This window comes from Mastigoproctus giganteus, chromosome 5 (genome assembly GCF_048544385.1).
Source record: "Mastigoproctus giganteus isolate SK-2022 chromosome 5, ASM4854438v1, whole genome shotgun sequence".
Lineage (NCBI taxonomy): Eukaryota > Metazoa > Arthropoda > Arachnida > Uropygi > Thelyphonidae > Mastigoproctus > Mastigoproctus giganteus.
In genome coordinates, this window is record NC_143579.1 from 146,525,391 (window position 1) to 146,552,746 (window position 27,356).

The 27,356-nt window shown below is 38.1% G+C and overlaps 1 protein-coding gene across 1 annotated transcript in view; it reads right to left on the bottom strand.

Moving 5' to 3' along the window:
* LOC150085750 (AP-5 complex subunit beta-1-like) overlaps positions 1-27,356 on the bottom strand; it is an 842,186-nt gene that overhangs the window by 536,230 nt on the left and 278,600 nt on the right. The window contains exon 10 of the mRNA XM_090374678.1: positions 15,682-15,805. Within this exon, the coding sequence (XP_090230804.1) occupies positions 15,682-15,805 (124 nt within the window). The remainder of the gene's footprint in view (positions 1-15,681; positions 15,806-27,356) is intronic.

Below are 27,356 nucleotides of genomic sequence, written 5' to 3' on the forward strand. Positions count from 1 at the left end.
AGAATTGTGGAAAAGGTTATTTGTGGAGAAAGTGTTAATGTAAGCGAAGAAGATTGCAACAGTTGGAGGAACAATACCTTAAAGAAGATTTTGGAAGAATAGGAACCTAAGGATGTTTTCAATGCTGACAAAATGGTTTTATTCTTTAAATGTTTACCAAATAGAACACTTGCTTTTAAAGATGATAAATGTTTTGGCGGAAAAGAAAGAATCACTGTGCTAGTTGGAGCAAATATGACAGGAAGTGAAAAATTAAGACTTTTAGTCATCGGAAAATCAAAAAACCCAAGATGTTTTAGAGGCATAAAATCCTTGGAAGTTCACTACACCTTTAATAAAAAAGCATGGGTGACAAGTGATATCTTTGAAGACTGGATATTAAAACTAGACAAGCGTATAACAAAAGAAAAAAAGAAAATCATGTTGGTAACTGACAACTGTCCGGCACATCCTGCCAGTATTTCTGGCAAACTTAAAAGTGTGAAGTTGTTGTTTTTACCACAAAACGTGACGTCAAAACTCCAGCCAATGGATCAAGGCATTATTAAAAATTTTAAATTTCATTATCAAAAGAGAATAATGATGAAGATTTTCAACGCATTATCAGAAAATAGAAACTTGGAGGTTACAATTAACCTTAGAGATTGCATCTCTGAACTGGCAAAAGTTTGGACAAATGATGTCACTGAATAATACACTATTCAAAATTGTTTTTCGAAAGCGGGATTTGCATTGAATACAGAAGTCAAACAGCAAACTGGTCGAACAAGATGAACTGCCCCTTTCACAACTGAAAAAAAACTTTTGGACATTATTTGAATCGTCCGGAAACATCGAAAATAAAATAACACTGGATACTTATGTTTATGTAGATCAAGATCATCCAACAGAACATCCAAATGAAGATGAAATACTGCTGAACAGTGTTAGATGCGACCACGATCACAAAGAAATTAACGATGATGCTGAAGACACATCAGAACAACCCGTAGAGAAGCCAACTCGCAAAGAAATGATTAACGCTTTTAAAATGGTTCGTATGAGTCTACAGTTTGTAAAAATGTTCCTGATAATGTTTTTAATGCTCTGAACAAATGTGAGGTTTTCTTTGAGAATCAGACATTTTTTAATTGTACTGTGCAAACGAAAATTTCAGATTTTTTTAATTTGTGATACTTACCAGCAAAAATTGTGTAAACGTAATTTAAATAAGTGTTTTTGAAATAAAATACATTAAAAATAAATGTAGATTCATTTTCTAATTAAATAACAATTTCTAATAAAAAAGAAATTCTCTGTATAATGAAATTTCACTATAACAAATTTTTACACTGGATTTATCGAATTTGTTTTATGGGGAAGTTTAACTGTATTTGGATCTTATAAAGACTTTTGATACTGTTGCACATGGAAGACTGCTACACAAATTGGAGCAATGTGGCATTGGAGGCAAATTGCTGCTATGGATAAAGGGATGGTTGAATGGGAGAAGACAGAGAGAGTGGTAATCAATGGACAGAGCTCTTCGTGGAATCCCTCAGGGTTCAGTGTAGGGTCCATTATTGTATCCTGTATTTCTAAATGATATTGATGATGGTATATCAAGCTTAATGTCCAAGTTTGCAGACGATACGAAGGTTGGTGGCAGGGTTGTTAAGGACACTAATGACAGTATGCTGCTGCAACAGGATCTAGAAAAGTTGAGGAGATGGGCTGAGAGGTGGCAAATGAAGTTTAACATTGACAAATGTAAAGTACTACATATGGGAAGCAGTAACCCCAGAGTAACGTATCAACTCTGTGGTACTACACTGACAGTGGTAGAGAACAAAAAGGACATGGGGGTAATTGTGCAGGCAGATATGAAGTTTTCTGAGCAGTGCAGATGGTCTGCAAGAGTAGCTCATGGTGTCTTGTCAATGATATACAGGAATTTTTCTAGTAGGGATAAGGAGGTGATTATCCCCTTGTATAATCCAGTGGTCAGACCACACCTTTGAGTACTTTATACAGGTCTGGAGGCCTCATTTTAAGAAAGATGTAGAGCTGTTGGAACGAGTACAGAGAAGGGCAACAAGATTAGTGAATGGAACAAAGGGTTGCTCTTAAGAAGAAAGGCTTAAATTTTGCAAATTACAGTGTCTGGAGACTAGGCACCTGTGAGGTGATCTGATTGAGGTGTATAAAGCCTTGAATGGTTTGAGCATGCTCAATGCTGATGAGATTCTTCCTCTTGCTCAGAATAATCACCGAGAGGGCATAAATTCAAATTGAGAAAAGACAGATGTAGGATAGATGTGCGGAAGTTTGCTTTTAGCCAGCGGGTAGTTGGTTTATGGAACAGACTTCCATCCTTTGTTGTGGAAGTTGACAGCCTAAATAAATTTAAGCTAAATAAAGCAAAAATCCTTCCCTATATGTCTGAAGGTAGTTACATCTTTAAGTAAATCCCACATCACCACACTGTGATCACTGCCACTTAGTGGTTCCATTATCTGCAGATTCTTAATGCAAGAAAAAAAGAATCAATGCTGATAATCAGATCAAGGGTGATACTCCCTCTACTTTCCTCTTGAACATGCTGCTGTAAAAAACAATCATCTGATAAATCCACAAAAGCCTTGCTAGTGTGCAAGTGACCAATCCACAAGTTCCAGTGAAAATCTGGGAAGTTAAATTCCCCATTATAAGACAATCTGATTTACTGGCCCATCCTACCTACCTCTCTGTGCAGTTTTTCATTGTACTCATCAGAGTCATTAAGCCTATAACACACTCTTACTCTCAATTTTGTTTCCCAATGCTCAGGTCTCACCAAACTGACAGAACTTTGCACTGTTCACCAATGTAAACAGGATGAACTTCCTTAGATTTTGTGTGTTCTTTAACTAACAGCATAACCCCTCATCCCTATCCTGTCTATCCTTTCTGCACACATTGTACTCTCCACATTCCAATTCTGCTTTCCTTATATTCCTAATATTCCAATAATATCTGCTTTGATGTCTTGACCAGCACATCAAATTCATCAAGTTTATTTACTAAACTCCTAGCATTGGTGTATATTCAAGTATACATGCACCTTTTCTTATTCTTAGTTATCCTAGTACAGCCCATGTATTTACTTGTTCCACGATGACTCCCAGCAGTGCTGGAAATCCCCTGCGTCTTGCTTTCCAAGCTGCTGCTCATTCCAATAAAAGCAGTGCAAGAATTACTTTCTCCACTGCTTGCAACTATTGTTAATCTATTAGTCTATGAATTCCCCAAAGCTAGCAGCTTATTTCCGACCCACCTAACATGATAGTTGATAGCACACTTCATGATTTCGTGCTTCATTAGACAGGGCAGGTACCCATGGACTGAAGATGTGCAAATGTGATCCCAATTCACAAAGGAGGATCAAAGGGCGACATGAGTAATTACAGACCTGTTAGTTTAACTTCTGTTCCAGGCAAATTAATGGAGGCACTGCTTAAAGAAGCACTTCAGGTTCATCTAGACAAGACTTCAGTTATAGCTCGGACACAGCATGGTTTTGTTAAGGGAAAGTCTTGTCTGACCAATCTGAACTATGATATGGTCACAAAGGAACTGGATGCATAGAATAATTTTGATATCATATATTTGGATCTTATAAAGGCTTTTGATACTGTTGCACATGGAAGAGTACTGTACAAATTAGAGCAGTGTGACATTCGAGGCAAATTGCTGCTATGGATAAAGGGATGGTTTAGTGGGAGAAGACAGAGTGGACACTGCTCTTTGTGGACTAATGTTATTAGTGGAGTCCCCTGGGTTTCAGTGTTGGGTCCATTGTTGTTTTCTGTATTTATTAATGATAGTGATGATTGTATATTAGGCTTAATGTCTAAGTTTGCAGATGATACATAGGTTGGCAGGGTTGTAGTATGCTACTCTAACAGAAGATAGAACAGTTGAGCAGATGGGCTGAGAGGTGGCAACTGAAGTTTAACATTGACAAATGTTAATTTACTGTATTTGGGAAGCAGTAACCCCAGAGAAATATATCAACTGTGCGGTACTACATCTACAGTGGTAGAGAATGAAAACGTTCTGGAGGTAATTGTGCAGGAAGATATATATTCTGAGCAGTGCAGATGGTCTGCAAAAGTAGCTCATGGTGTCTTGTCAATGCCATACAGGAATTTTTCTAGCAGGGATAAGGAGGTGATTATCCACTTGTATATGGTAATGGTCAGCCCACACCTTGAGTATAGGTCTGGAGGCCTCATTTTAAGAAGGATGTAGAGCTGGTGGAACGAGTACAGAGAAGGGCAACAAGATTAGTGAATGGAACAAAGGGTTGCTCTTACGAAGAAAGGCTTAAGTTTTGCAAATTACACTGTCTGGAGATGGCACCTGCGAGGCGATCTGATTGAGTTGTATAAGGCCTTGAATGGATTGGGCATGCTTAATGCTGATGGGATTCTTCCTATTCTCAGAATAATCGCTTGAGGGTGCATAAATTCAAATTGAGGAAAGACAGTTGTAGGATAGATGTGTGGAAGTTTGCCTTTGGCTAGTGGGTGGTTGATTGCTGGAACAAACTTCCATCTGTTGTCGTTGAAGTTGATAGCTTAAATAGATTTAAGGCAGAACTAAACAAACATTTGGAACAAGTGGATTGGTGAAATGGGAAGGTTTTTTTTTTGGCTGATGCTGTATAAGCTTGCTTTCTTGCATCATATGCCTTTACTAATGCTAATGGTCTGATGATGGGTTCATTACCTAATTGTATAGTACAATTAGTCATTCGGCTAAATAAACTAACATAAAAACTCACACAGTATAAGTATGGTGCTGTCCTCTGTCCATTGCTTCCTTGTCAAAGAGTTTTAAAGACTGTGTCATACCAGTGCAATGCTCACCAACACCAGGTAAATCTGTCAGTGCCTGAACTTAAGGAACACCTAGAGTGTATAGGTAATGGTGAAGAATAATCCCAGATCACAGTAGTACTGCACGAACAAAAGTAATGACTATGACATTGAAAACAACAAAAATAAAACCAAGGGGCAAGATACAGACCTACACCCCAGTGTCCAAGTTCCAGGCATTACAGCACTCTCACCTACAAGAGGTTATGTGCCAATGAGAACAAAGCATGTTGATGTTACCTACAATCCTAACATCTCAGAGAACCATAACAATGGTCATAAACTTGGTATGTACCATAAATCACAAGTGCCAGGCTTAACAAGACCGGATGAATCTGCCAGTGCCTGAGCCAAAGGAATATCTAGAGTGTATAGGAAAAGGTACACACAAGGACATATCCAGGAAAGAAAAGAGAGGAAAGAAGGAGAAAAGAGGGAAGAAGGGAAGAAAGAAGAAGAAGGAAAATGGAAGAGAGGGGAAAAAGAAAGACAAGAAGAAATGGACACTACCATGCCAGATTGCGTACCAATATGAACTGATCACATCATTCCCACTCTTGGTCAAGATTGAGCCCTGCAAGAGATGGAATAGTACATCCCTCCCACTCTTGGCCAGGACTGAGCCCTGTGAGAGATGGGGTATAGGGATATCGAAAAGTAAATGATAGTCTTTATATTATTATAGTTTAATTTATTTTATTTTATTTATTTTATTTTAATATATTTTACTTTATTTTATTTATTTTAATTATCTTATTTTATTTTACTTTACTTTAATTGTTTTATTTATTTTATTTTACTTTATTTTATTTTATTTTATTTTATTTTATTTCATATCTAAGGGGAAATAAAACCAAAAAAGTGTGTCCTGGTAATTCTGAGGGGACCTTCCCTGATGCATTACCCGGCCGCACAGGATTAACTTGATGGGACATCAGACGTCCAAAAACTTAACCACAGGACCGGATCAGTCCGTGTCCTCTTAAGATAAAGTAGATCCTGGCTGCCTCCATGTGGCTAGGGATGGGAGTGAGGGGCTGTGACACAAACCTGCCACAGCCCCCTACTGCTAAATGCCAGGTGCCGGCTAACACACAACGCAAACACAACACTAATGCACACCTAATTACATATTTCATCTATCAGATGCATTTTTTTTTTTTTTTTTTTTTTGTGTTAAACATATACGTGAAATTTTGATGCTCTTTTAAGTTCTTTTCTAAGCCGGCAACTTGGCAAAAAGCCTAACAAACGGCGGATATAGGAGAAACCCTGGAAGCCGCTAATAACTTACAAATACACTTTATCTGTATACATGTCGCGAATGGATATATATGTGAGAATGTATATAAATTGTATATAAATCTTGTATCATGTATATATAAATGGATGTATATAAATCTTGAGAATGTATATAGAATTGTGTGTATAAATAAATGTAAAAATGTAAAAAAATGTGTCATCTGGCATATCGCCCGATTTCACTGCTTCCCATTCTCAGCAAGGTTTTTGAGAGACTGCTGCTCTCCCGCTTCCAACCCCGATATGAAGCCAGTGGTTTGGCATCCTCGCTTCAATTTGGATTCAAACAAGGGTGCTCCACAATTGATGCTCTATCTAAAACCCTCAAAGTTGCAGAACAGTCGGATGCAACTTATGTACTGGCAATCTTCATTGACTTCAAAAGAGCTTTTGACACAGTGTGGTGGCTGGGCGTTCTTCAGAGGGCCAGAGTCTCTAACTGTACCTGGAATTTCTACCACTGCCTCAAAAGCTACTTCTCTAGCCGCAAGGTCAGCATCAAAACAAAATATCACTGCATCACCCAACATCTAACCCGAGGCTGTCCCCAGGGCTCCATCCTGGGGACAGCTGTCTGGAATATGATACTCGACGACTGGCTCCTGAGGGACTATCCACACACTACTCAGCTTTCTTACGCCGACGACATGATTATCATCATCGACGGCCCTACCCGCGCAACCATAGAAACCCAGGCTACGGTTGTTCTCTCTGCTCTGTCCGTATGGGCCACGGAAAATAAACTCTCAGTCTCCACTGAGAAGAGCAAAACCCTCCTATTAAAAGGCAAACTAGACTTCTCCAGACCTCCTACCATACGTTTTAATAGCCGCCCACTGAAAAACTACCGATCGGTGAAGTACCTAGGAGTAATTTTGGACGACAGGAGAACTTTCATCCCCCATATCCAAGCTATCAAAGAAAATATAAAAAATTACATCACTATGTTAGCACGCTTTACCCGCAAGGACTGGGGTCTTAAAGGACCAACTCAACGCCTTTTATACTCAGCAGTATTTATACCAATTGTCACATGTGGAGCTGCAGTATGGTACCACTGAATGACTTTAGTGCATGCTCAACGTAAAATTCAGCAAATTCAACGACTTATGCTACTACAAATGACCCGCGCATGTAGAACGACATCAACTGCCGCCCTACAGCTACTAACAGGCCGCCTCCCCTTGGACCTCCACGTCGCTTTTATCAGACTCTCTAATGCCATTAAGAAGAATAAGGAAGCTGAATTCCTCACTATTCAAACCCATACCGATACCGACATCAAACAGGAACATAAACGTGTGTGGCTAGAATTGATAAACCTATGGCAAACCTGCTGGAATAACTCCACAACTGGTGCAACTACTAAACTTTTCTTCCTGAGGTAACCTACATCAACAAACAACATTCCATTTGGTTCTCCAATAACGTCTATGCTTCCTTCCTATTAACTGGCCATAGGTCCTTCAAGAGACGCCTTCTAGAGTTCGGCCTAGTCGAGGATGCCCTCTGTACCTGCGGAGAACCTGAAGACTGGGATCACGTGATGCACTCGTGCAACGTATACTTTAGATCTAAGAATCCAACTACTCCTAGACCTCCACACTACATCCCTTCGGCCAGAAACCAAGTTATTGGAATCTAACGATGCCTTCCATGCACTGACCAGTTATGCCAACGAGGTCTTTCATCGTCACTGGCATCACCTGCAACTCCCGAACACTACTCCTGGATAACCTCCTCTAGACAGCAACTGATACCCAGCACCTGAAACTTCCAGACATGAAACTGCAAATTGCGGCCAGCCCTGTCGACGCCACTCTGTGATTCTCCATTGTGATGATCCTGGACTCTTTAATTTGAACTTTACCTATTCTCTTCTTCCTACCCACAGTCCTTCTCCAGGACTCCCACAACTGCACCTAGCACTCTTCCTGCTCCTTTTTGCCCGGGGGGGGGATGCCTACGCTCTGTCATCCCCTGCTATCTTCCCTGTCTTCCACTTTCCTGTCTCTTCTCTGCTCTTTCCTTGGCCCTCCCCACTCTCGCTCCTGCAGGAGTGTGGCCGGCCTGTCAGATGTCTTTTACTCCCTGGTCCGGCTCCTCGTGCCAGTGGACGGATGCTGGGAGGCTCTTTCCTGGTGATCGCACCTCCCAGTAACGAAGAGGCCAGTCAAACAACACACTACTCACACATAACCCACACTGACTGGCTTTGCTATGTTAATCAGAGTATTTAACGCGGATTTGTGGGAAACCACGGGAACCGCATAACAATAACACTATGTCCGCTATGTGTCATCTGGCACCTTAACCTCTACATCCATTAGTATTTGTATTGCAGTGGCTCTTCCAGTTTTTAGACTTATCTTTACCTTTTTTTTTTTTGGTAGCAGTGAAGCACTAAGGGGCATGGATATGGAAGTGGCGGCTGATTCAGTTTTTTTGGTTGGGCTTGGGCTTTTAAGAGCTCAATAAACAGTGTTCAATGAGAGTGAAGGATTTTCTTGGAACCGCCATATCAGTATCTTTCCTTGCCTACTGGTAGGATATACGCAGCTCTGCCTTGTGTTTCTATATTTCTTTTTCTTTCTTCCACCACTGGCATTCCTCTGAGACACAGGGTGTTCTCGTTGGCAGTTGATATATACAGGCTTTGAAGTCAAACATCCCATGATTGTGTGGTCCTTTGGGCCACAACTAACACAAAAATAGACACCATGACAGGCCATTTCAAAGTGTCTGTATTTTTGGCACTTAAAGCAGTGTAGGGGATTTAAACACATATGGCCTTACTGGACAATGTAGCTACATTATCTCCATATCCAAAAAATACAAGTCAGGCCAGATCAAATATCAAAAGCATGCTTGTTTTGCAATTCTTACAATGGCTAAATGATGCAAGGAAGCAGTTGTTTTCTGTAGCTTCAAAATAAAAAAAAAATAAAAAAAACTTTGTAGTCCATGCTACCTTGTGCCTTCCTAGCCACCTGCTTACACTGTATGGAAAATTTCAAGTTTGACTGTATCGTAAATTGGACTTTCAAATTTTAATTGAAAGTAAATCTTTGACTGTATTCAAACAAAAAACGTTTGTTTGTTTGAAATTTTTTCACTGCATTGGCAACTATGGCTATTGTGCACCATTACAACAGTGAGTTTTACACAAGGATTTTTATGATGATTTTTTTTTAGAGAACATGACATATATTGATAATCTTCAAGGAAGGAGAACACTTTTATGTTTGAACCTGATATTGATGTGAGTGTTAGTTGATTGATGCTCAACTGAAGATATGACTATTTATCATTCGCACGCATGATAAAAAAAATGCTAAAACAAATTCTAGTCCAGCATATTATTTAGTTCTGCTTGAGCAGCATTTGTATACCGATTCTAAGATGTGCAAGTATAACTCCCACCTGCGTCATTGTTCTGAAGCCGGATGACCATGGTTGCAGCACAGGTTCAATGTGATTTGGTTTGTTGCCTCCTTGATGTTCCCAACACAGCTAACAGGGGCGTATGCAATCTTCGTAAGTCTTTTTAAGTAATTTTATTAGCATTAGTAATGGCACATTATACAAGAAAGCAAGTTTATATAGCATCAGCCAAAAAAAAAATAAAACCCTTCTCATTTCACCCATTCACTCACTCCAAATGTTTGTCTAGTTCTGCTTTCAATCTATTTAAGCTATCAACTTCTGCAATGACAGATCAAAGTTTGTTTCAGCAATCAAACACCATCTGGCTAAAGGCAAACTTCTGCCCTTCTATCCTAAAACTGTCTTTCCTCAATTTGAATTTATGCCCTCTCAGGTGATTATTTTGTGAAGAGGAAGAATCCCATCAGCATTGAGCACGATCAAACCATTCAAGGCCTTATACGCCTCAATCAGATCACCTCGCATGTGCCTAGTCTCCAGACACTGTAATTTGCAAAACTTAAGCCTTTCTTTGTAAGAGCAACCCTTTGTTTCATTCCCTAATCTTGTTGCCCTTCTCTGTACTCATTCCAGCAGCTCTACATCCTTCTTAAAATGTGGCCTCCAGACCTGTATACAGTATTCAAGGTGTGGCCTTATACATGGGGACAATCACCTCCTTATCCCTGCTAGAAAAATTCCTGTATATCATTGACAGGACACCATGACCTACTCTTACAGACATTCTGCAGTGCTAAGAAAACTTCATATCTGCCTGGACAATTACCTCCAGGTCCTTTTCATTCACTACCACTGTCAGTGTAGTACCACACAGTTAATACATTACTCTGGAATTACTGATTCCCAAATACAGTAAATTAACATTTGTCAATGTTAAACTTCAGTTGCCACCTCTCAGCCCATCTGTTCAACTGTTCTAGATTCTGTTAGAGTAGCATACTGTCAATAGTGTCATTAACAACCCTGCCAACCTTTGTATCGTCTGCAAACTTAGACAATAAGCCTGATATACCATCATCAATATCATTAATAAATACAGAAAACAAAAATGGACCCAACACTGAACCATGGAGGTCTCCACCAATAATATTAGTCCACGAAGAGAAGTTTCTATTGATTACCACTCAACCATCCCTTTATCCATAGCAGCAATTTGCCTCCAATGCCACACGGCTCCAATTTTTGCAGCAGTTTTCCATGTGCAACAGTATCAAAAGCCTTTCTAAGATCCAAATATATGACATCAAAATCATTCTTTGTATCCAGTTCCTTTGTATCCAATCAAATTGATCAGACAAGTTTTCCCCTTAACAAACCCATGCTGTGTCTGAGCTATAACTGAAATCTTGTCTAGATGATCCAGCAGTGCTTCTTTAACCAGTGCCTCCCTGGAATTAAATTCCCTGGAACAGAAGTTAAAAGAACAGGTCTGTAATTACCTGGTACTTTTGTTGCTCTTTGATCCTCCTTTGTGAATTGGGATCACATTTGCACATCTCCAGTGCATGGGTACATAACCTGAGTCCCACAAAGCTCTCATAATTATGGCAAAGGGTTTGCTTACTTTCTTTGCTGTCTCCTTTAATATAACTGGGTTGATCCCATCCACCCTAGTTGCCTTTCTTATGTTTATCTTCAATAATTTCTCCTCCACTTTGCTCTCAGTTATTACAAAATCAGCTAGCTCACAGCCAGAGTTTAATACACTTCTGGCATCCTCCTCCTTGAATAACTCCTCATGTGTGAATGTAGATGCAAAAGACTCATTTAATTATTAGCTACCTAAGCAGGATCATCAACAGTTGAACTATCGATATCAAGTGGACCAATCTGATTCTCCTCCATTTTGAAACTCTTTGCTGTTTTTCTTTGCATCCTTTGCCTGCCTAACCTCCTTTGTGACTTGGTTGGTTACAGACCAGCTTATATCTATCGTAAGCTTCCATATCACTGTTAATTTATATGTATTCCATGCATTTTTCTTTTCTGCCACATGTCTCATTAGTTCGTCTGACATCTATTTAGGTCAAAACCTTGAACAATATTTCTTAGGTGGTATGAAAAGTTTAGTAGCTTTCAAGATTAATTCTATTAACGAATGGGCCTGGTGTACTGGGGTCCATGGTTGAGAGAACAAATATAGATACATATAATTATAACCCAGTTTAATGTAATAATAAAATATACTAATAAGTAACAGGCAGTAGCTTTCGAGACTAACGAGTCTCTTTATCAACTGAAATTCAAATACAAATACAATGGATAAGTGCAATGAGCTGAGTGAGGCACATTATTCATGTGATATTGTTGTTGCACGGTGCACATGCACCAGTTCCTATTCTTAGCTACCCTAACAGAGCTCTCCTATTTACTTGTTCCGCAATGACTCCCAGCAGTATCTAGACTCCCCTGCATCTTGTTTTCCAGGCTGCTGCTGGCAGAGATGAAAGAATCACTTTCATCTCTGCCAGCAACTACTCTTAATCTCTCAGTCCATGTATTCCCCCAACCTAGCAGTTTTACAACCCACCTAAAACTGCCTCGATAGCATCAGCAAATATTCTTGCACCTTTTCTATTTAAGTGTATCCCATCCCTGTAGAAGGGATGGGTTACACTTAAATAGAAAGGGTGCAAGAATGGGGCATAATTAAGTTCATATTCATAATATTAAGCAAAATTAATTTTGAATAGTTAAGCAGCCTTACTTCTTAGTATTACCACGTTTTAAGAAAAATAAATTTAATGATAATTCTCACACAATAATTGCTTTCTTTGTCAAGAAGGCAAAATAAATTCTCGAATTCTCAAGAAAGAATATTGTAGTAAAAGAGAAATCTCAAGAACAGAAAAAAAGTTGAGAAATCACAATATGCAATGGTTATGCGACATCCTCTCACTGCATATATGGCTTGAAGCCTCATTTTAGGAAGAATGTGGATCTGTTGGAAAGGTTGCAGAGAAGAGCAACAAGATTAGTGAGGGAACAAAGACATGTTCTTTCCAGGAAAAGCTTCACTTCTATATATTGTAGCATCTGGAACTTGGTGCCTGAAAGGAGATCTGATTTAGGTGTTTAAGGCTTTAAATTGCCTAAGTAAGCTAAATTCCAATGTAATCCTTTATCTTGCAGCCACAACCTGATGGGGCATAATTAAAAAATGAGGAAGGTTGCAGAATAGAAGTGCAGAAACTTGCCTTCAGACAGTGAGTAGTTCTTCCTTGAATTTATTCAAGGAAGAACTACTCACTGGCTGATTGAATTTATTCAAGGAAGAACTAGACAAACATGATCTTAGATGGATCATGAAGTAGGTGTGACCCCCCCCCCGGGGATAATGCTGTAAAAACTTGCTTTCTTGCATCATTTTCCAATACTCATTTATGTCATTGCAAGAGATAATTCTTTTCCATACATCCTGAGTTGTAAAGAAAAACAAGTTTGTTAATGTACGGTGTTTATTTGCACAGTGTATTATATTATAGGAGTGTTAGAAAATAGTGATAATTCATGATTTATAATAAAAAAATTAGCAGAATGTAACAACTTTTATTGGAAAACTGAAAACCTTTGTTTCTGTGCATCTACGGATATTGCCCAACGGCACAAGGCGACAAAAAATAGCCAGTGCGTCATCTAGAATATACAGTATATGGATAGCATATATGTACATATGAAAAAGGAAAAAGAAATAATAATTGCTGGATTTCTATTGATCCAATTTAAACGAAATTTGGGAAGTCTTGACAAATCATTCTAACAGGGCAAAATATAAAAATTTTATTTTCTACATGTTACCTTGTAAAAAATGTAATCCTGCAATTTTGTTGCTTATAATAAGATTCCAATCTGAATAACTTTACAACTAAAACAGAGTTTTGATAAAATTAACTATGTAAATACTCAAGTCCATTCTACTACATCAGGCTATATTGTTTCCAATTATTCTTCGTGGGATACATGTCTCATAAGGTTACATAAGTTTCACATTTAATTAAATCTCCATTTTTTGGGGTGTTATGATATACACATAATATTTCTATTGTCTTCACCATGTCCCATCTGTCCATTCACATTGTTGAGCAGTGCTACCTATATAATATAAGTGGCACTGCCCACTTCCAGTTAAGATAATTCAGATTGCAACAAAAAGTCTGCTGGGACTATATACTATAAATTCATATTTTGATATTTTATTAAATAAAAACTGCATTAAAAATAATTCATGTTGCTGAAGTTTATACTTTTTTTTTTTTTTTTTTTTTATCTGTAATGACTTTCAAAATCATGCCCAAATAAATGATTTAATAAATTGGGTATTCTAAAATTGGATTCTGTTCAGCAGGTAGGTATTAAACACACATCATTAGTTTGCAAGAGTCCAAACCATGTACATAATAAAATATAAAACCAAGAAGTTCAATATAAAAGGAAAGTAAGAATGCATATTTGTCTGAAAAAAGTCTTCTCACAAAAATCGGCATGTCTGTACATAAGGCTTAATCCAAAAACTAGCCAATAAAGAATGAGTGTTAAAAAAAAAAAAAAAAAAACCACCTGTCTTACATAATTTATGTAGTAATGTTAGTGGGTTAGGCAACAGACTGATCTTCAAATTGGTATATTTATATGGTAGAGCATCGAAAATCCGAATGTCAATAATTTAAAAAGTCTATAATCCAAAGCAGCCAGCATTTATTTATTTTTTATGCTGGTGCCATAAAATAATTATAGTAAGCGCCAGTTATTGTGATCACATCTGAATTTTGATTCTATTAAACGGCAATTCTAATAAGCAAAAATTGGATGAATATTATCCAGAGGCTATAAAAATTAAGATAAAGCAGCACAAATTTACACTTTTATTACCTTACCAATTAACAAAATTAAACGATACGTGAAAATCTTCACACAAACTGAATGCTGAATCAACAAACGATCAATAAACTGAATGCTGAATCAACAAACGATCAACAAACTGAATATTGTCCAACTCAACTACTCTTGCTGAAAAGAGTAAGAGATCTGGCAGCAAAGAAACGAAGTTCGAAAATGGTGCATCAAAAATTAAGTAATTATTTTTGTTAAAGGCCTATACATATGTGTCATTGTGGCTGAAAGCTGCATTTTTTTTTTTTTTTTTTTTTTTGTTACCTCTGAATAAAAATAAATATGTAACTACAACTTAGTGTTTTTATTTCTAAACTTACAAAATCTTTTTTTTAACCTCCGGAACAGTATTTTTGAAAAGTTTGAAAATCCGAACGAATCAGAAGTCCGAACTACCCCTGGTCCCAAATTCGAATTATTGACATTCTACCGTATAACATTAAAAATTATAAGTGCAATAGACTCTCATGATTACCTGGGAGTAGATTAACTGAGCTGCAGAATAATTGAGGTCCCTTATCCCCACAGAAATCAGTCATTCAACATAGATATAACAAGAAATGTGTGGAATTAATTATAGGTATTGTCTTTTTACAATTTATGATATTCCAATAGAGAAGATCCTTGAATTTCTCATAAACCTCAACCTCATCATTGTTTTCTGTCTGCTAACTCAATTCTAGTCATATTTCAGTAACCTTCAGTTTTACTACTCTACAGTTAAGTTTAGCAATCTTCTAAGTTTTAATTTCCATTCATGTGTATCAATCATCATATTAAAATGAAAAGAGAATTTTCCTTCAATCAAACAAAAACCTCAATGCATCAATAAACACAAAAAGGGCCAACTTTAATGAGTCTCTACTCAACCATATGGAACAACATATGATTGAGTAGAGACTCAACACCACTCTCTCCAGCAACATGTTGCCTCAAAATTTACATAGTGCCACTGGTAAAAGAAAACTTCATTGTTTTCTATTTTCCAAAAATAATATGTACTAATTAAATGTTATGCCATATCTTCACATTGTAGTATACTTTTTACTTCCTAACCATCCAGATAATCATTATAAGTCTACTTTACTGTATTATATATGTACATATGAGAACAAAAAAAAAAGTATATCAGTAAACAGACCTGGTCCCTTACAAACACAATGGGCTAGTAACTTAAGTTTCTTTTCTTGTGTATCAGGCCCATCAAATGTACTGGGTAATAACTTTGGTAACTGTAGTAATGTAATATTCCAGTAGCTGGTTTCCTGTTATATAAGAAAAAGTAAGTAATTAAATAAATAAACTGATAAAAATAAAATTTTTTATGATAATTCAAAATTAAAGTGGGGAAAAAAGGAGTTGCTAAATAATAAAACACAACTTACCAACAAAACAGCAACATTCATAATATGGCCTTATCAAGTGCTGAACCTCAGGGGCTCACATCAGGACTCTGGGTGAGCTTGGCACATCCAGGATCCTGAGCTGGATATCATCATTCTTCTCTTTCTTGGTGATTCCCTTCTACTTCTGACTGACTGACTGACTGACTCTCTCTCTCTCTCTCTCTCTCTCTCAGGGTAACTCAGGAATTTTTTTTTGGCTGGTGCAGCATAAGCATCAGGCTTCCTTGCACCATAGGGCTAATGATAATAATAATAGTAATAATGTGTTGCATTCAGCACTTAATAGCAGAAGGGACTCCTTTTGCACAGATGGGGTGCATAACAGAAAAAGGTGCAAGAATATTTCCTAAGACTGCTGAAGCAGTGTTAATTTTCCAGAAAACTGCCAGATTAAAGTGGGTGAAATAGGGTGATGAAGAATAATAATTTAAAGGTAGCTAAAAGCAGACTGTTTGTTTGGGTACTGTTTTACCAGTGCATCAGGGTGGGAGATACAAAGGATAATATCAAAATTCACCTTGGTATCTTCAAAGGTAAATTATCCAAAGATTTCCATGAGTTGCTGATTTTTCTTTTCCTTTTTTCTTTTCTTTCTCTAATCTAGTGTCTGTATCTACAGCAAATTATAATAATCAGATCACACCCGAAAGAAGATGGTACATATTGATGACCTTTAGGAAGCAAAATATTTGTTATGTTTGAATTTTTTCCAAGATTAATACTAAGGTAAGTGACTGATGCTCATCTGGATATAGGGTCATTTGGCATTCAGGTGTATGACCCAAGCAGTCCACAGGGATGCACTTAATAATTGAGCAATGTGTTATCAAGGACACTGAAGGCGGGGGGGGGAGAGAGAGGTTTGTTGTCACTTAGTAGATAGGCATATGCAGCATTCACGGCATATGTGTATCCAAATTCAGGACTGGACAAGGTGCACCCAAGGGGTTTCTTTGATTTGTGCAATGAACTCAGTGAGAATCAGTAAATATTACTGGATTTTATGTACTCTACTTATATTGCAGCTAGTTCTCAGTGCATATATACTTGGCTCAGAGAAACTGAGTTATTCCCATTGAGTTTCACGTTTTGATCTATCTATCTATGTATGCTGACATATAATTGGAATATTCAGTTGAATGGTGGCATACAACTGCCGTATGACGTTCTCTTTGGGTATTAAAACTTTCTTTCATTGTGGAAGCTAAACATCACATTTTGGTGGGCTGAGCTACAAGGTGGTGTAGGAAACTTTGCAGTGGTTGCAAAGTCATGAAGTAGAGTTAGCTTCTTGAGTTGCATATTAATTGGATGTTAAACATAGACATTGTGATGCAAAGTTTCCAACCATAGCATAAATAATATCAGTTCAGGCAGACAACAGATTTTGTATGTGTATTTCAACATCAGTTGTTATCTCCTAAAGCACACGAACCATCATTCTCTGTGAGAGCAGAGGTTATATGCTTATATGCTTCAGCATATAAGTTATAGATTAGAGAAGTGTGAAAGGCTCCTGATGCAAAACTTATAGCACTGTAGTAAATGAAATTGGACAAATCGCAGAATGCTGGACTTTTCACAATCATAGATGCATTTACTTATTACACTGAGTAAGTATAGCTTCAAGAGGCTGTCAACAAAGTTGACAGCCTCTTGAAGCTACTTAAAACATGAGAACTGTCTACAGTTCTCGTGTTACAATTGGCAAAGGGTTGTCACGGTATCTGCCACTCATTTTGCTGATTGCTTTCCAGATTTTTTGAGAAGATATCGTGTTCTTTGTTCAAGCATACGTCTCAAGAAAAATGTCTCTCCTGGATACAAACCATATCCAGGCGACTTTTTTGAGAGCATCAAACATACCCTGCCTTTCCATAAGCCCATTTGTACTTCAGAAGGTTTACCATGGTATGGAAATTTTTTCAGACCTTGTTCTGTTCTTATTTTGCTGTGAGGCAATCATTGCTCCACTTTTTGGATGGACGGGAAATAACAAACAGCACAGCAAACAGTTTTTTCTGTGGCATATGTGACTGCCTTACTAAGTGAGGATTTTTCATAGTTTCCAAATCTAATGTTGTTAATGTATGTTATTTTGCCAACTCAACTTTCACCACTTTCCATCTTGAGTTTTATCTATATCTAGCAGTTCAGTGTTGGAAAGTGGTTACTTGAAGTGGATTATAGGTGCTTTCTGCTTAAGTACTGGGAAGTGGATTATTGGGTGCTTTCTGCATAAACACTGGAAAGCAGACTGGAGAGCATACTGCTAAATCTAACACAGTGTCTGTTTCTGAAGAAATATGTACATATGTGAGTGACCATCACTGAGGAGAGTGAAATTACTGTCATTCAGGAATTTTTCAGTTCATCATCATCATCATCATCAGCCATTTTCAATCCACTGCAGGATGAAGGCCTCTCCAGCAACTTTCCAGTTCCTTCTGTTTTGAGCACTGGACATCCATTTACTACCCACAAACTCATGAATTTCATCTATCCATCTCCGCCTTTGTCTTCCAGGTTTTCTTCTAGCTCCTCTTGGGTACCATTCTGTTATTTTCTTAGTCCATCTGTCATCATGTCTTCGAGCTATGTGTCCTGCCCAAGACCATTTTACTTCTTTAGTTTTGATAAGAATGTCCTTTACTTGAGTTTGTTGCCTAATCCATGTGTTTCTCTTCTTATCTAACAGTCTGATTCCCAATATGATTCGTTCCATTCTTCGCTGTGTAGTTCTCAGCTTCTCTTCCATTCTTTTGGTGAGTGCCCAAGTTTCACTTCCATAAGTCATGGTGGGGAGTATACATTGGTTCATTATTTTACGTTTCAGACAAACTGGGATATTGCTCTTCAGTATGTGACTATATTTCCTGAATTCTATCCATCCAAAATTTATTCTTCTCTTGACTTCCAGCCATTTATCATTATTACAGCTAATAACTTGTCCCAGATAAGTATATGACTCCACCTTTTCAATTACTGCTCCTTCAATCATTATTTCCCTTTCTGTGGCATACTTGTTCATCATTACTTTTGTTTTAGCCATATTCATCTTTAGTCCAAAATCCTTACTAGCTGTGCATAACTGATTAAGATTTTCCTCTAATTCTTTGGGATCATGGCTTATGACCACAATGTCGTCTGCAAATCGTAAATGGTTTAGGTACTCTCCGTTCACATTGACTCCTTTCTGCGACCAGTCTAATCTTCTGAAAGCTTCCTCAAGGGCAGCAGTAAACAGCTTCGGAGATATTGTGTCTCCTTGTCGAACTCCTTTCTCAATTTTAAATTTCCTACTGTCTTTGTCTAGTCTAATAAAGGAGGTAGCACTCTCGTATATTTTCTTCAAAATCATAATATATGGGGTATCAATGCCTTGTCTTTCCAGTGCCCGAAACATTGCCTTATGCTGTATGGAGTCAAATGCCTTTTCATAATCCACAAATGCCAGGCATAATGGTGTTTTATATTCATTTGCTTTCTCCATTAGCTGTGATATTACGTGAAGGTGATCCATAGTTGAGAATCCTGTCCTAAAGCCAGCTTGCTCTTTCGGTTGATTCTCATCATTGATTTTTTGATTTGGTAGTTGTTGGCGCATCGGCTTCTGTGGCCATATTGCACCTCCCAAGGTTTTTGCAGTACTTTGATCCAAGCCCGAGGCGGGAATCGAACCCGCGACCTTTGGGTTGCCGGGCAGGTACTTTACCCACTCGGCCAGCCCGGTCGGCTGATGATTCTCATCAAGTATTCTTTCTAATCTGTTAGTAATGACCCTTGTGAACAACTTGTAGATGTGGGATAACAAGCTAATTGGTCTATAATTTCCAATTTCTGATTTATCTCCTTTCTTATGCAGCAAAACTATGATTGCATTATTCCACTGCTTAGGCGTCACACCTTTTCTAATGCACTTTGTGAAGAGCCTTGCCAGTTTTTGTGTTATGTCTCTTCCTCCCAATTTTAACAACTCTACAGTAACTTCATCTTCCCCCGGGGCTTTCTGATTCTTCATTTTCTTCAATGCATGTTCTACCTCATCAGGAAGAATATCGGGTATGTTGTAACTGTTGCTAGTTCACGATCCATCTTCCCCACTGCTGGCATCATTCCCTCGCTCGTTGTATAATTCTCTATAGTAGTCTTCTGCTATTTGAATTATGCCTTCTCTGCTGTTTATAAGTACACCATCGCTATTCTTCAGTTTCAGTATCATTTGTCTTTCTGTATTACTGCTCATGGCTGCTGATTTAAATCCTTTGTTTTCCCTTAATGCTTGTTCTACTTTTCTTGTGTTAAATCTTCTTATGTCCTCTCTGAGTCTCTTTCTAATGGCTTTGCATAACTCAGTATACTCAATTTTCTCCCTGTCAGTGTTTTTCTTGCTTTTCATTTGTCGTCTTCAGTTCATCATGACAAGTGTTTCTTGACTAATTTTTTCTTCTTTGGATTTCTTTTTCCCTATAGGTTTCTTGGGCTTTATCACTTTCAAAAAGTTGTAATATTCCTCGTCGATATCTTGGTCCTCAGCAGTCTGCAGAAGCTCATACTTGTTCTTAAGTTCCAGTACATACTGCTTTTTCTCCTCTTCTGTTATCTCAAAGACCTTTGTATTATTTACTCGAGTCAGTTTTTTCCTTTCCTTTCCTACATCTATATCAAGTGTACATCTTACCATTCTGTGATCACTTCCAACATTTACCTTATTCAGGACGGTAACATCATTCACAATATATCTTCTGTTAGTGAGGATGAAGTCGATTTCATTAGTAGTTAATCCATTTGGACTCTTCCATGTCCACTTTCTGTTCACCCTTTTCTTGAAAAAAGTGTTCATTACTGACAGTCCTTGAGATTCTGCAAATTCCACAAGTCTTTCACCTCTTTCATTTCTTTCACCAATTCCAAAATTTCCTATAGTTCCCCTTTCTGCACTGTTTTGTCTTTTTCCAACCTTAGCATTGAAGTCCCCCATAATAATAGTGTAGTGGGTTTTCTGCTCATCTAGAAGACTCTCAATTTCGGTGTACATTTCTTCAACCTCTTCATCATCATGGCTCGATGTTGGTGCATAAATCATTATAATCTTTAGCTTGTACCTCTTAGTAATCTTGAGTATTAGTCTTGACACTCTTGGTGATGTACTTTTGAATTCCAAAATGTTGTTTTTAAAATCTTTATGGACCAGAAACCCAACTCCACCTTCACTCCTTTCACTGTTTCCATTGGTGTACAGCAGATTTCCACTTGATAAACTTATAAGTGATTCATTTCTTCTTCTTGTTTCAGCCAAACCAATGATATTCCAATTCACATTTTCTAATTCCTTTTCCAGCTCTAATATCCTGTCTTCACCGATGAGTGTTCTTACGTTATAACAGGCCAAGTTCAGTTTCCGTGCATGGCAGCCTGGTCGTACCCAGAGATTCTTAGCACCCTCTGCTTCCACTCTAATCCTCTCGCTGCCGTAAGAGGGAGAGTGAAAGCTGCTGGGGACTGAGGGCCATTTGTTTCGTCCTGCTTTCATATTGCTGGAGGGTTTGGTCTTTTCCTCTTCATGCTGACCAGGCGTCTTGAAGAGAACCACTCTACACGTTCGTTGCCACCTAAGTGACGTAACAGGGCTTACCATCGAGAAGGTATGCATGAGTGGATTTTAGGGAGGCAGGCCAACCGGACTTCTCCTAAATCTTCTGTAATAGAGAGATATTGGATCCATCAGTGTTTTAGGCTGAGTGTCTGATAACACACAGGATACCTGTTCCCCTCTAAGCCCCTGGAGAGCATACTGCTAAATCTAACACAGTGTCTGTTTCTGAAGAAATATGTACATATGTGAGTGACCATCACTGAGGAGAGTGAAATTACTGTCATTCAGGAATTTTTCAGTTAGTGGCCTCTAAGGTCTATGTGGCTATTCCTACAGAATGTGATGACTGTTGTAATTTCCTAAAAAAACAGGATGTGCTTGCAGTTGCATCGAAATACTGTTGAGATATATATATCCAACTCAGTGATATATATATATATATATAACTTTATTATTTATGTTTCACGTTGCTATAAAGGTGTGCTGGGAAGAAGTGGTACTCGCATGGATAAGAATAGGACATCATCTGATTCACCTCATCTATTCACATGTGATGATCCTCCTCAGTGTCTACACTGCTCAGAACATTTAACAGTCAAACATAACCTATTCGTTTTCATTTTCCAATTTGAAAACAAATAGGTTTTCCTATAACCTATTTGTTTTCAAATTGGTGTTTTTAATTGTCAAATCACTGCTGTAGATGTGGCATTAATGCTAATATAATAGTTATTAATTAAACATTATTTTACTTTGGCCATAATCATTTATTTTTGGATGTTTTTTCAACTTGGATGGAAGTGTGTGTGTGGGGGGGGGGTATGGGAGTTTACTGGCACATAAGTTGCTGTGGCTATAGTGTGCCTATTATTAGGAATGTTATAAAATAATTAAGAATGAAGCCAGCTCCCTTTCATTTCAGTTCAAAAACCTATTCATAATTGATCATAAATTCTAATTTGTTTCAAAAAAATAGAAAAGTTCATTAATAATTGCATCCTCTCCAATATGATGTAATGTCATTGGTTCTTGGAAATAACCAAGCAATGAAGTATTGAAGTTCAATGTTGTTGTTCGATGATGTGCAAAGTCAATCAAAACATGTTTGACTGTTAGATGTTCTGAGCAGTGTGGGCACTGAGAAGGATCATCACATGTGAATAGATGAGGTGAGTCAGATGATGTCCTATTCTTATCCATGCAAGTACCACTTCTTCACAGCACACCATCTGATTGTCCTCTCTCAATATAGACTAGGAGTTGGAGATTTCCTGTAAGCGCCAAGTGCAATTCACAGTGAATTGTGTTGTATAGGATCCAGCCAGTGTAGTACGCTTCTTTCGGCAGAATCATAAATCAAAATTCTATAGAACAGCAGCAATGTCATATGATCTACTCCCCAAGATAGGGCAGATAAAGCTCTTAGCATGTTAAGCTTTTTGAGACATGTAGTACATACAAATTTAATGTGTGCTCAAAGAAGTTTAACTTCCTATTAAGGATTAATCCCAGATATCTGATATTGTTGGCAATCAGAATGGTGGAATTTAATTTCCGAATGTCAGCAATTTACATTGATTGCAAAAGTGCAATTTACGTCGATTGCAACCGTTTTCTAATGGGAAAGATGATATCTATTGAGCACAGTCCCCTTTTGTACTTTATTGAGGGATATCTGCAATTGCCATTCAAATAGATCTCATTTTCTGAGAATGACAAGAAATAGAGATTGTCAGCATAGAGGTATGCCTCTATGGTATTTGGGAGTTTTTTGTAATGGAATCAATTCTAAGGGCAAACAGGGTTGCACTCATTACTGACTCTTGTGGTCCTCCTTCTTCTTCTTGCCAGAATGTAGTAGAAAGGGAGTTTTGATATCAAACCTGGAAAGAGCAGTTCTGGAGGAAGTTCCTAATAAAATTTTAGGCTTTTCATACCAACAAAGAAACATTGTTCAAGACTTAGGCCTAAATGGATGTCAAATGAACTAATTAGACATGTGACAGAGAAGAAAAATGCATGGGATACATATAAATTAACATGTGACACAGAAGCCTATGATAGATATAAGCTGGTCTGTAACCAAGTTAAAAAGGAGATTAGGCAGGCGAAGGCAGATTATGAGAAATCTTTGGCAAAGGATGCAAAGAAAAACAGCAAAGAGTTCTTTACTTATGTAAACTCTAGAAGAAAGGTGTAGAATCAGATTGGTCCACTTGATATCGATGGTTCCACTGTTGATGATCCTACTCAGGTAGCTAACAAACTAAACAAATATTTTGCATCGACATTCACACATGAGGAGTTATTCGGGGAGGAGAATGCCAGAGATGTATTCAACTCTGGCAGTAAGCTAGATAATCTTGTAATAACTGAGAGTAAAGTGGAGGAGAAATTGTTGAAGATAAACACAAGAAAGGCACCTGGGGTGGATGGAATCTATCCAGTTATATTAAAAGAGGCAGCAAAGGAAGTAAGAAAACCCTTAGCCATAATTATGAGAGCTTCCCCGGACTCAGGGGAGGTACCCATGGACTGGAGATGTGCAAATGTGACCCAAATCCACAAAAGAGGATCGAAGGGAGACACAGGTAATTACAGACCTGTTAGTTTAATTTCTGTTCCAGGGAAATTAATGGATGCACTGGTTAAAGAAGCATTGCAGGATCATCTAAACAATACTTTAGTTACAGCTCGGACATAGCATGGTTTTGTTAAGGGGAAGTCTTGTCTGACCAATTTGATTGGATACTATGATGTAGTCACAAAAGAACTGGATGCAAAGAATAACTTTGGTATCATATATTTGGATCTTAGAAAAGCCTTTGATACTGTTACACATGGAAGACTGCTGCACAAATTGGAGCAGTGTGGCATTGGAGGCAAATTTCTGCTATGGATGAAGGGATGGTGAGTGGGAGAAGACAGAGAGTGGTAATCAATGGACACTGCTCTTCGGGGACTAATGTTACTAGTGGAGTCCCTCAGGGTCCATTGTTGTTTTCTATATTTATAAATGATATTGATGATGGTATATAAGACTTAAGGTCCAAGTTTGCAGACGATACGAAGGTTGGCAGGATCGTTAATAAAACTAATGACAGTACACTGCTGCAACAGGATCTAGAAAAAATTGAGCAGATGGGCTGGGAGGTGGCAAATGAAGTTTAACATTGACAAATGTAAAGTACGACATATGGGAAGCAGTAATCCCAGAGTAACGTATCAACTCTGTGGTATCACACTGACAGTAGTAGAGAGTGACAAGGACCTGGGGGTAATTGTGCAGGCAGACATGAAGTTTTCTGAGCAGTGCAGACAGTCTGCAAGAGTAGCTCATGGTGTCTTGTCAATGATATACAGGAATTTTTCTAGCAGGGATAAGGAGGTGATTATCCCCTTGTATAAGGCAATGGTCAGGCCACACATTGAGTACTGTATACAGAGGCATCTGGAGGCCTCATTTTAAGAAGGATGTAGAACTGTTGGAACGAGTACAGAGTTTGTTTGTTATTTGGTTTTTTAGGAGCATTAGCAACTAAGGCCATATTGCTCCGGGAATATGCGGTGGTCATTCCCTGACCTTTCCGCATCCTCCGTATTTGGTGGTGACGGGCTCGAACCCCGGTCTAATCAAGAAGCGTGTGCTACACACTGCTGCTCCTTCCCACCTGGCTACAGAGGCGCACGAGTACAGAGAAGGACAACAAGATTAGTGAATGGAATAAAGGGTTGCTCTTATGAAGAAAGGCTTAAGTTTTGCAAATTACAGTGTCTCGAGACTAGGCACCTACGAGGTGTATAGAGCCTTGAATGGTTTGAGCATGTTCAATGCAGATGGGATTCTTCCTCTTGCTCAGAATAATCGCCTGAGAGGGCATAAATTCAAATTGAGGAAAGACGGTTGTAGGATAGAGGTGCAAAAGTTTGCCTTTAGCCAGCAGGTGGTTGATTGCTGGAACAAACTTCCATCTGTCGTTGTAGAGGTTGACAGCTTAAATAGATTCAAGGCAGAACTTGACAAACATTTGGAGCGAGTGGATAGGTGAAATAAGGTGGTTTTTTTTTTTTTTTTTTTTTTTTTGGCTGAGGCTATATAAGCTTGCTTTCTTCCATCATGTGCCTTTGCTAATGCTAATGCTAATTTTTTTCAATTTGTGTTCTGTGTAAGTTTAATCTTAAATGCAGTTCCATGCTTGTTTGTCCAATGTATTGTGTTCCAAATTCCCTACAGGTAATGATGTATAGAGTATTTTCATATGGCAAAATACTGGGACTTACCTATTGTAGTGTTATATTTATTGTGCATGTATGAACATGTCATACATAGCTTACTTTTCCATTTTCTAAATTTTAACTGGTTCTTGCTTCCATTAAAACCTTTGGGATTCTTATTAATCATTTGTGGGTTGGAAGCACTGAATACTACATTACCTATATTAGGATTTAATGGGTCCTTCACTGTCATAGCTGAACCTGAGGTGCAATTGTTTTCTGTGTTACCCATACAGCATATTATTATAAGGCAATGGTCACCGCATGGTAGTTTATTAAAAGATTAAAATTTAAGGCTGAAGGTTTATACTAATATCATTAATGCTTCCCTTTTAAAAGGTTGAAAAAGTTGAGCTAAATTTGGATCAGATTCAACTTGTTTCAAATTCAAGTTTATTAATATGTATTAAATTCAACCTATTTTGGCTGCTGTCCTTGAACCTACAAGCAGAATGAGAGTGCTAATCACACACGCACGCACGCACGCATCCTCCGTATTTGGTGATCATGGGCTCGAACCCCCGGTCTAATCAAGAAGCGTGTGCTACGCACTGCTGCTCCTGCCCACCTGGCTATGGAGGAATCTGTGCATACGTACAACAATCTCAATGGCTAATGCCTCAATTGGCACATGTTGGGTGGGTACTGAAGACTGATGAGAATTGCAACTCACCTCACAAACAAACTTATTCAGGTTATCAACAACCTGAGCAGGATTACCAACAGTTAAACCCAATGATATCAAGTGGACCAATGTGATTCATCTCTTTCCATCTGGTGTTTACATAGTAAAGAAGTCTTTGCTGTTTTTCTTTAAATTTATATCTACCATAGGCTTCTGTATCATGTGACAATTTATATGCATTGCATTTTTCCTCTACTACACGTCTTATTAGTTCATCTGACACACATTTACGTCTAAGCATTTAAGCATAATCCCATCAGCATTTGAGCGTGCTCAATGCTGATGGGATTCTTCCTCTTGCTCAGAATAATCACCTGAGAAGGCATAAATTCAAATTGAGGAAAGACAGATGTAGGATAGATGTGCGGAAATTTGCCTTTATCCAGCAGGTACTCGGTTGGGAGAACAGACTTCCATCTCTTGTTGTGGAAGTTGATAGCCTAAATAAATTTAAGGCTCAGCTGGGCAGGTATTTCAAATGAACAGAAGGGTGAAATGAGAGTGGGTTTTTTTTTGGCTGATGCTGCATAAGCTTGCTTTCTTGCATCATATGCCTCTACTAATGCTAAGCCTTGAACAGTATTTCTTTGTTGGCATGAAAAGCCTAGTAGCTTCTATGATTATATCCTCGAATGCTTCCTGTTTAGAATTTGCTAAGGTCATCATCAGTTGGTCCCACTGTATAGAATTTAAATACCGTCTGAGATGACGTTAGTCACCTTTATGAAAGCAAATCCCTTCCCTTTACCCTTAATGGTAGTTAAATCCTTAAGTAAATCCCAGCAATACATTGTGATCACTACCACCTAATGGTTCTTTTATCTGCAGATTCATAATGCATGAATTATCAGATC